Source organism: Liolophura sinensis, chromosome 11 (assembly GCF_032854445.1).
Source record: "Liolophura sinensis isolate JHLJ2023 chromosome 11, CUHK_Ljap_v2, whole genome shotgun sequence".
NCBI classification, from domain to species: domain Eukaryota; kingdom Metazoa; phylum Mollusca; class Polyplacophora; order Chitonida; family Chitonidae; genus Liolophura; species Liolophura sinensis.
In genome coordinates this window covers 2,390,005-2,400,451 of record NC_088305.1, presented here as the reverse complement: position 1 = coordinate 2,400,451, position 10,447 = coordinate 2,390,005, and the positions used below count along the sequence as shown (strand labels likewise).

Sequence of the window (10,447 nt, the reverse complement as noted above, 5' to 3'; positions counted from 1 at the left end):
TAATTCTGATTTTTAGGAGGCCTCTAGATGGTGTAATTCTGATTTTTGGGAGTCCTCTACATAGTGTAATTCTGATTTTTAGGAGGCCTCTACATAGTGTAATTCTGGTTTTTAGGAGGCCTCTACATAGTGTAATTCTGATTTTTGGGAGGCCTCTACATAGTGTAATTCTGATTTTTGGGAGGCCTCTACATAGTGTAATTCTGATTTTTAGGAGGCCTCTACATAGTGTAATTCTGATTTTGGGAGTCCTCTACATAGTGTAATTCTGATTTTTGGGAGGCCTCTACATATTGTAATTCTGGTTTTTAGGAGGCCTCTACATGGTGTAATTCTGATTTTTGGGAGTCCTCTACATAGTGTAATTCTGATTTTTGGGAGTCCTCTACATAGTGTAATTCTGATTTTTGGGAGGCCTCTAGATGGTGTAATTCTGGTTTTTAGGAGTCCTCTACATAGTGTAATTCTGATTTTTGGGAGTCCTCTAGATGGTGTAATTCTGATTTTTGGGAGTCCTGTACATAGTGTAATTCTGATTTTGGGAGGCCTCAACATAGTGTAATTCTGATTTTTGGGAGTCCTCTAGATGGTGTAATTCTGATTTTTGGGAGTCCTCTACATAGTGTAATTCTGATTTTTAGGAGGCCTCTACATAGTGTAATTCTGGTTTTTAGGAGGCCTCTACATAGTGTAATTCTGATTTTTGGGAGGCCTCTACATAGTGTAATTCTGATTTTTGGGAGGCCTCTACATAGTGTAATTCTGATTTTTGGGAGGCCTCTACATAGTGTAATTCTGATTTTTGGGAGTCCTCTAGATGGTGTAATTCTGATTTTTGGGAGTCCTCTAGATGGTGTAATTCTGATTTTTGGGAGGCCTCTACATAGTGTAATTCTGATTTTTGGGAGTCCTGTACATAGTGTAATTCTGATTTTGGGAGGCCTCTACATAGTGTAATTCTGATTTTTGGGAGGCCTCTACATAGTGTAATTCTGATTTTTGGGAGTCCTCTACATAGTGTAATTCTGGTTTTTGGGAGGCCTCTACATAGTGTAATTCTGATTTTTGGGAGGCCTCTACATGGTGTAATTCTGATTTTTGGGAGGCCTCTACATGGTGTAATTCTGATTTTTGGGAGGCCTCTACATAGTGTAATTTTTAGGAGGCCTCTAGATGGTGTAATTCTGATTTTTGGGAGGCCTCTACATAGTGTAATTCTGATTTTTAGGAGGCCTCTACATAGTGTAATTCTGGTTTTTAGGAGGCTCTACATAGTGTAATTCTGATTTTTGGGAGGCCTCTACATAGTGTAATTCTGATTTTTGGGAGGCCTCTACATAGTGTAATTCTGATTTTTAGGAGGCCTCTACATAGTGTAATTCTGATTTGGAGTCCTCTACATAGTGTAATTCTGATTTTTGGGAGGCCTCTACATATTGTAATTCTGGTTTTTAGGAGGCCTCTACATGGTGTAATTCTGATTTTTGGGAGTCCCTCTACATAGTGTAATTCTGATTTTTGGGAGTCCTCTACATAGTGTAATTCTGATTTTGGGAGGCCCTCAACATAGTGTAATTCTGATTTTGGGAGTCCTCTAGATGGTGTAATTCTGATTTTTGGGAGTCCTCTACATAGTGTAATTCTGATTTTTAGGAGGCCTCTACATAGTGTAATTCTGGTTTTTAGGAGGGCCTCTACATAGTGTAATTCTGATTTTTGGGAGGCCTCTACATAGTTGTAATTCTGATTTTTGGGAGGCCTCTACATAGTGTAATTCTGATTTTTGGGAGGCCTCTACATAGTGTAATTCCTGATTTTGGGAGTCCTCTACATAGTGTAATTCTGATTTTTGGGAGGCCTCTACATATTGTAATTCTAGTTTTTAGGAGGCCTCTACATGGTGTAATTCTGATTTTTGGGAGTCCTCTACATAGTGTAATTCTGATTTTTGGGAGTCCTCTACATAGTGTAATTCTGATTTTTGGGAGGCCTCTAGATGGTGTAATTCTGATTTTTTGGGAGTCCTCTACATAGTGTAATTCTGATTTTTGGGAGTCCTCTAGATGGTGTAATTCTGATTTTTGGGAGTCCTCTACATAGTGTAATTCTGATTTTGGGAGGCCTCAACATAGTGTAATTCTGATTTTTGGGAGTCCTCTACATGGTGTAATTCTGATTTTTGGAGGCCTCTACATAGTGTAATTCTGATTTTTAGGAGGCCTCTACATAGTGTAATTCTGATTTTTGGGAGTCCTCTACATAGTGTAATTCTGATTTTTGGGAGGCCTCTACATAGTGTAATTCTGATTTTTGGAGGCCTCTAGATGGTGTAATTCTGATTTTTGGGAGGCCTCTACATAGTGTAATTCTGATTTTTGAAGACCTCTACATAGTGTAATTCTGATTTTTGGAGTCCTCTAGATGGTGTAATTCTGATTTTTGGAGGCCTCTACATAGTGTAATTCTGATTTTTGGGAGTCCTCTAGATGGTGTAATTCTGATTTTTGGGAGGCCTCTACATAGTGTAATTCTGATTTTTGGGAGTCCTCTAGATGGTGTAATTCTGATTTTTGGGAGTCCTCTACATAGTGTAATTCTGATTTTTGGGAGGCCTCTACATAGTGTAATTCTGATTTTTAGGAGGCCTCTACATAGTTGTAATTCTGATTTTTGGGAGGCCTCTACATAGTGTAATTCTGATTTTGGGAGGCCTCTACATAGTGTAATTCTGATTTTTGGGAGTCCTCTAGATGGTGTAATTCTGATTTTTGGGAGGCCTCTACATAGTGTAATTCTGATTTTTGGGAGGCCTCTACATAGTGTAATTCTGATTTTTGGGAGGGCCTCTACATAGTGTAATTCTGATTTTTTAGGAGGCCTCTACATAGTGTAATTCTGATTTTTGGGAGGCCTCTACATAGTGTAATTCTGATTTTTGGGAGTCCTCTACATAGTGTAATTCTGATTTTTGGGAGTCCTCTAGATGGTGTAATTCTGATTTTTGGGAGGCCTCTACATAGTGTAATTCTGATTTTTAGGAGGCCTCTACATAGTGTAATTCTGATTTTTGGGAGGCCTCTACATAGTGTAATTCTGATTTTTGGGAGTCCCTCTACATAGTGTAATTCTGATTTTTGGGAGGCCTCTACATGGTGTAATTCTGATTTTTGGGAGGCCTCTACATAGTGTAATTCTGATTTTTGGGAGTCCTCTACATGGTGTAAATCTGATTTTTGGGAGGCCTCTACATAGTGTAATTCTGATTTTTAGGAGGCTCTACATGGTGTAATTCTGATTTTTGGGAGGCCTCTACATAGTGTAATTCTGATTTTTGGGACCTTAATTAGCTGTGCTGGAAGCCAGAAATTACGTTTTCCTCCCAGTCTTTTCAGAAAAGTAAAAATATGGAATATATTTTCCTCCTTAGATGGACTAACCATGTCACAGATTAGAATCTGTGTATTCGTGTTACACTTTCATGCATATTGGCAAAAGAGAGTGGATCAGACGTCCAAAAAAATGAGAAGCATTTGGGTATATCATGACACTTCAGGCGAAGATGCTACGAAGAATTGGGGATTAATTGAGAAATGATGTGAAATTTTGTCCGGGATTACAAATTTGCACATTTCTGAGCGTTTTAGTAATCTTGGAAAGCACATTTTGAAGTTTGTTTGAGAGGTTGGACTATATCCTTCTAGAATAATGTATGTTTCACCACAAACAGTTATATTTTTTATACATTTACTTGCCTGAAAAATGTGCCTTTTTATTCTTGAGATCGTATTGATTTCCTTTTTAGCAATGAGCTGAAAATAGTCTTCATGGTTGTAAGCTTCTTTGGACTCTTAACAAATAACCAAAACTTTAACTGATGCTACTGTTTTTCCAGGGCTGCCTTGAGGAAGGGTCACATTTATGGATTTGCTTTCGGATTTTCTCAAGCCATTATTTTCTTCGCGTATGCTGCCTCATTCTACTACGGTGCTGTCCTCATATCCAATGATGAAATGAATTACACTGACGTTTTCAAGTGAGTTGACTGGTTTGGTAAACAACTTCTGAGTCCACAGTTCGAAAGTTTTCACAAAAGCAAAACTGCAGTGCTTATTCTCAACTTTCGGTTAGTTATGTAACATAAGCAATTTATTGGAAAATCATCGCTGGCTTATAGCGCTGAAGGATCACTCATACCACAATTGATCGGTACCATTGCGATCACAGATTCCAATCCAAGTTTGGCTGGTTTGTCTTGGGCTGTGAGGTTTTCCAGTCTGGTCTGCCAAAAAAAATTAACAAATGAAATGTGTTGGGTACATACAATTGATCCCCTATTAAATAAATTATAATGTTTTTATAGGTATTATGTATTAAGCCTCTGGGCTATAACAAAGTTGTCACTGATTCTAAAGTTCGCTGTAGGTCTTTGTAGTTTCTCTTCGATTCATTTTTTTTTTTTATATGTATATTTTCTAATTGATCCTTAATTTTTGTGGGTGGAGGAGAGCTGGGTGCCCTGAGTAAGGGTACCCCAGCCTTTGCCATGTACGTGTTGCATCTGACAACCCTCCTGCTACATCTGAACCATTAAGAACTGGAATCTGGTGTCTGATTTCTGATTTGTCTTTGAATCCAGCAGCTCTAAATATCAACAAGATTGGTGACTGAAGTACCAGTGTTTGTTTTCCAGGGTGTTCTCTGCCATTGTCTTTGGAGCTATGGGACTGGGGCAGGCCAGTGCCTTTGCCCCGGACTTCGCCAAGGCTAAGGCTTCTGCATCACGCATATTTATGCTTGTGGACAGAGTACCGGACATTGATAGTTCCTCTGATGAGGGTAAAAAACCAGCTCCAGTAAGTAGACGAGTGTGGACATAAGGAAGTGGATTAATGTACTAAATGTACTATATTTCACCTATGTTTGATCTGTGAAAATACACTTTAAGAAACTTAATTTAAGGCCTTAATACTTGATGCTTTTAGTGCGAACATTTGTGTTTCTTCATAAGAAATTTATCAAACTTCTCCTGTAAGACAAAATAAAACAAAAATCTCCTGTAAAAAAGTGACCTGTGAAGATGGATGAATCAGTCGGAATGTGTTGCTTGAATTAAGCTGAACTTTGGATGAAATGCAGTAACTTTACCAGGATTTGGAAAAGCCTTGAAAAATCTGGCGGTTCTGTACTTGGATCCAGAAAAGCCTAGAAAAAATCAGGCAGTTCTGTAGTTGGGCCAGGAAAGGCTTGGGGAAAAGCCAGGCGGTTGTGTTGTTGATCTCGGAAAAGCCTAGAAAAAACAGGCAGCTCTGTAGTTGGGCCTGGAAAAGCCTGGAAAAATCAGGCAATTCTGTAGTTGGGCCTGGAAAAGCCTGGAAAAATCAGGCAGCTCTGTAGTTGGGCTCAGAAAAGCCTGCAAAAATCATGCAGTTCTGTAGTTGGGCCTGGAAAAGCCTGGAAAAATCAGGCAGCTCTGTGGTTGGGCTCAGAAAAGCCTGCAAAAATCATGCAGTTCTGTGGTTGGGCCTGGAAAAGCCTGCAAAAATCAGGCAGTTCTGTAGTTGGGCTCAGACAAGCCTGGAAAAATCAGGCAGTTCTGTAGTTGGGCTCAGAAAAGCCTGGAAAAATCAGTCAGTTCTGTAATGGGGCTCAGAAAAGCCAGGAAAAATCAGTCAGTTCTGTAGTGGGGCTCAGAAAAGCCTGGAAAAATCAGTCAGTTCTGTAGTTGGGCTCAGAAAAGCCTGGAAAAATCAGGCAGTTCTGTAGTGGGGCCTGGAAAAGCCTGGAAAATCAGGCAGTTCTGTATTTGTAGATAAGCCTTGGAATGAGTAATGGTTTGTGCATCTGGAAAATTCCTCAGGTGGAACTTGATGATAGGCTCTTTAGTTTTCGTGAACATGGCATGCTGGGCAGTGATGTATCCAACCTCAATGACTAGGACCGGCCCGGATAGCACAGTTGGTAGAGCGTCCGCTTCGGGACCGGTAGATCCAGGATCAATCCTTGATCGAGTCACACCTAAGACTTTAAAAGAGGAAGTTGTAATTTCCTCGCTTGGCGTTCAGCATGAAGGGGATAGTGCAACGACTGGTTGACCCGTATCAGTATAATGGCTCGGGCGGGGCGGGGCGGCTTACTTGCCTTCGGTAAGTCGTCTCAGTGAAGCAGCACTAAATAAAAGAGCGGTGGAAATCCGTCCTGCAACAAGGAGGCACATTATACGTACATGCACCCTAATGATTCCTTCGTCGTCATATGACTGAAAAATTGTTGAGTACGACGTTAAACCCCAAGCACTCACTCACTCACTCAATGACTAGGGATTTCTAATTCATCAGAGCCAAGGGATTATGATAGCACAGCCTCTACATACCTATTTTTCGATTTGTAAACAGTGACTTGTGTGTAAATATGCTAACATTTGTCTCTTTGTTTCATCCTTCAGGGGAGCTTTGAAAGTGCTGTGACATTCACTGATGTCAAGTTTCATTACCCTACTCGCCCAGGAGTCACGGTCCTTGACGGACTGAACATCAGTGTCAACCCCGGGCAAACGCTCGCCCTGGTGGGTAGCAGTGGCTGTGGCAAAAGCACGTCAGTAGCCCTTGTGGAGAGGTTTTATGATCCGACAGATGGACAAGTGGTAAGCTGTTCTCCTGCAGGTGGGAAAATATTAAAAATATAAAAAATAAGTATTCTTACCATGCATGTAAGGTGAACGGACATTGAACAGATAAAGTTTTAATATTTTAAATATTTCATGTAGAATCAAAGCAGAAAGAGATGTGTAATGTACACTTGAACCTTATGATTTTAGAATGGGTTTGCTAGCTTGCTCTTCTTCCGGCAATTCCATTCATATAAATATTTTGAGATTTATGTGATCAAACTAAAAGAAGGTCGTGAGAGCAGCCATTTTGTCAATGAGGTATTGCCAACTGGTTAGAACTTTTAAATTGATAAAAATCAAAGTTTACATATAGCATTATAATATTCAAAATTTCGCACCTCATATTCAAAATGTTTGACCTCTCATATTCTAACGGTTCAGCTGTCATATGCAAACGGTTCAGCTCTCATACATCTATTTAAATGGTTCAGGTCTTGTATTCAAAAAGGAATTTACTGAAAACATTAAATACTGTTTGTTCTCCGTTGTTGTCGTTGTAGTTTCTGGACAAGTACGGTCTTAAGGAGCTGAACATCCAGTGGTTACGTCAGCAGGTTGGCATCGTATCCCAGGAGCCTGTGCTGTTTGACCGTAGCATTGCAGAGAACATCGCGTACGGGGACAACACGCGTGAAGTGTCCATGGATGAGGTGATCCACGCTGCTCGCAATGCTAACATCCACAACTTCATCCAGTCTCTACCTAATGTGAGTGTCTGGTAACAGGGTGGTGGCTGAGGGAAGTGGGGCAGGCATAACAGTTATTATCAGCTACACAGTTGATACGATGATAGTACCTTCCATATTCTCATGCTATATCAGAAACTGCGTGCATGTGAGTTGGGTTGCTTTTCATGCACACAATGATGTCTGCGGAACCCAGTGCGATACCATAGCCATAGCGGGCCAGTGCAGTGCATTGACTCTGAAGCCTATTACCATTGTGGTCGCTGTGAGTTCAGCTCATGCTGGTTTCCTCACCGGCTATACGGGAGAACGCCTTGTCAACAACTTCCTGATGGTTGTGGGTTCCCCCTGGGCTCAGATTTATGAAATGTATTTTGTTGTGCAGTTTTTTTTTATGTTTCTAATTAGTGCCTTTGAAACTGCAGTTAATTTCCCTGTGTATACTAATTCTCACATTTCTTATGTCATTTAAGTGTTGTGCCACCCCAGTCAGCAACTACATCTGTTATCGTATATCAGTCCTGTCCCAAGAATGAATCCCCAGTACAAATGTAGTTTAGCGTCTGTGGTTAAATTACCTCGTGAACTAGAGCACTTAAATAAATAAATTACTGTAGAGATGACAGTGAACTGTAATTCTTGTGTTCATTGACAAAAACGTTGAGAGTTATGATTTGTTTTTGTAAAATGTGTATTTCCAGGGTTATGAAACAAGTGCTGGAGACAAAGGGACACAACTCAGTGGTGGTCAGAAACAGCGCGTGGCTATTGCCCGTGCTCTGGTTCGCAGTCCCAAGATCCTGCTGCTGGACGAAGCGACGTCAGCACTCGATACAGAGAGTGAACAGGTATGTGCACTGCCAAGAGGCCAACATTAATTGACCTAATCCCTTACAGGAAAAGACCTTTAAAAATCGAAGTATGCATCACTAAACAGACGACCTAAAGCTACATATATGCATAAATATGCTTTCATTTATGTTATTTACATTTTTATTAAGGAGTTAAAGGCGCTCAAACATTTGAGTTGTAAGTTGGGCTTTATGGACCATACAATCAGAGGTTAGGAACTCTGACGTCACAGGAATGTTATCCATCTCTAGTCATGACACTGAATGTTGGAATATTTCTCTTCACCCATGAGTGAAAGATTACTGAAATAATGTTCCCAAAAATTCCTTCCTTCTGGTGAACATCAGGAAAAAAGGTGATGTGAGGTCCGAATTCCTTGATACCATGAAGCCTACCATAGTTTTCAAATCTTTGAATACCTTTAAAAACTCATAAAAAAATCATGAAAAAATAAATGGAAGTGTTTTTACGCATAGTTTTTAGTTGTCTGTGTGATGAAAATGACTTCATATGCTACATGTAGCTTTCCTTTACTTTAAACATCAGCAGATAATAAGCTGGGGATTATGGAACTTACTTAGGGTTAAGTCACCCTTGGGAAAGCGCCCTTTGTATCTCTACTACATAACGTATGTTGTCCTGGTAGCTACATGTAAGGGATTACTTAACCAAGTGTGCTTGGTGAAACCAGCTCATGTTGTACTTGTTTGAAAGAATACAGTATAATTTTGATTCCTTGAGACCTTGGTCTTTAATGAAATTTGTTAGATTACTTGCTTCCCAGAAATTTGACATGTATTTTGAGCACTTTCCGGAAATGAAAATGTATGTGTCAGATGTGGTAAAGTTTCAAAATTACCAGCCAAATGCCAGTGGTTTTACCCTGTATGTTCCAGTTTTCTGCACCCATAAAACTGACCACAGTTGTATGTGAAGTGAAAAATTTGTTGAACACCTATCAGATAAATCAGTAAATAATTTCACACAATGCTTATGTGTGTTTTTGGGGACCTCCGTGGCCCAGAAGGTTAGGATGCCAGGGCGGCACCGTGACCCAGGAACCTCTCACCAGTGCGGTCACTATGAGTTCAAGACCAGCTCATGCCAGCGTCATCTCCATCCGTTTGTGGGAAAGTCTGCCAGAAAACCTGCAGATGGTCATTTCCCCCTGGTTCTGCATGGTTTCCTATCACCAGAACACTGGCCACCGTTGTATAAGTGAAATATCAATCACCAATCAAATAAATAAATGTTGGTTTTTGGTTGTGAGTGAGGGTTTGTCTTAATAGACACTTTGCCACTACTCTTAGGTTTTTCTGCCAAGAGATTAAGCTTCACCAAGAACTTTTTAGTGACCCTATAAGGTTGATGAATCAATCAGGATCAAGTGAAATGTGTCACTTGAAAACGCTGAACTTGAGGTGAAATATGGTAATCTTTTATCTGTGAGGGACTTGATGAAGAAATTACAGTATCATTTTAAACTGGATGAGCTATCTTTGATACATAAAGTTGATATTATATATATTTGTTCTGTCCCCACAGGTGGTACAGGAAGCCTTGGACAAAGCCAGACAAGGACGCACCTCCATTGTCATTGCTCACCGACTGTCGACCATTCAGAACGCGGACAAGATCTGTGTGATCCACCATGGCCGTGTGGTGGAGGAAGGAGTTCACTCAGAGCTCATGGCCAAACAGGGTTTCTACTACAGGTTACAGATGATCCAGGCCAGAAAATGAGGCCATTCAATATTCGATACAAGAAGCTTTTGTGAACTCTACCTGTCTGACAAATAACCAAACATTTCCCTGGCTACAGAAAGACTTGACTTACTTGAGATGAGAAGCATGGTTGACCTCTGCCTTTTTGATGTAAAAAGAAAAAAAAAAAAAAAAAAAAAAAAAAAAAAAATCCCCACTTCATAAAAACTGTATTGGCTGCACTGGCTGCACAAAGACTGAACATATTGGAAATAAGAAGTGTGGTTGACTTAATTCTAGGTGACATATATGTATACATTTCATCCACCCCTATGAACTCGCTGTTGTGAGATTAGAACGAACCGTGAGTTTAATATGGCGGTACAAGCCTGAAGGCTCGTGGCCAATGGATGTATTAGTTGCTTTTACAACTGTGATATTCAGAATATAGGTGATCAATTGTTGAGAGAGACCATAAAGCTTCAGTGTACCTCTGGTTGCAAACAGGCGTTTAAACACTGAAGATGTACATGTCGTC

The 10,447-nt window shown here is 40.1% G+C and overlaps 1 protein-coding gene across 1 annotated transcript in view; it reads left to right on the top strand.

Annotated features, from left to right (window-relative positions):
• The window catches only part of LOC135477756 (ATP-dependent translocase ABCB1-like), a 78,070-nt gene extending 68,019 nt beyond the window's left edge, over nt 1–10,051 (top strand). The window contains 6 exon segments of the mRNA XM_064757959.1: nt 3,893–4,033; nt 4,691–4,853; nt 6,443–6,640; nt 7,168–7,374; nt 8,055–8,201; nt 9,751–10,051. Coding sequence (XP_064614029.1) covers nt 3,893–4,033; nt 4,691–4,853; nt 6,443–6,640; nt 7,168–7,374; nt 8,055–8,201; nt 9,751–9,948 — 1,054 coding nt within the window. The 3' untranslated portion in view covers nt 9,949–10,051.
• The last annotated feature ends 396 nt before the right edge of the window (nt 10,052–10,447 follow it).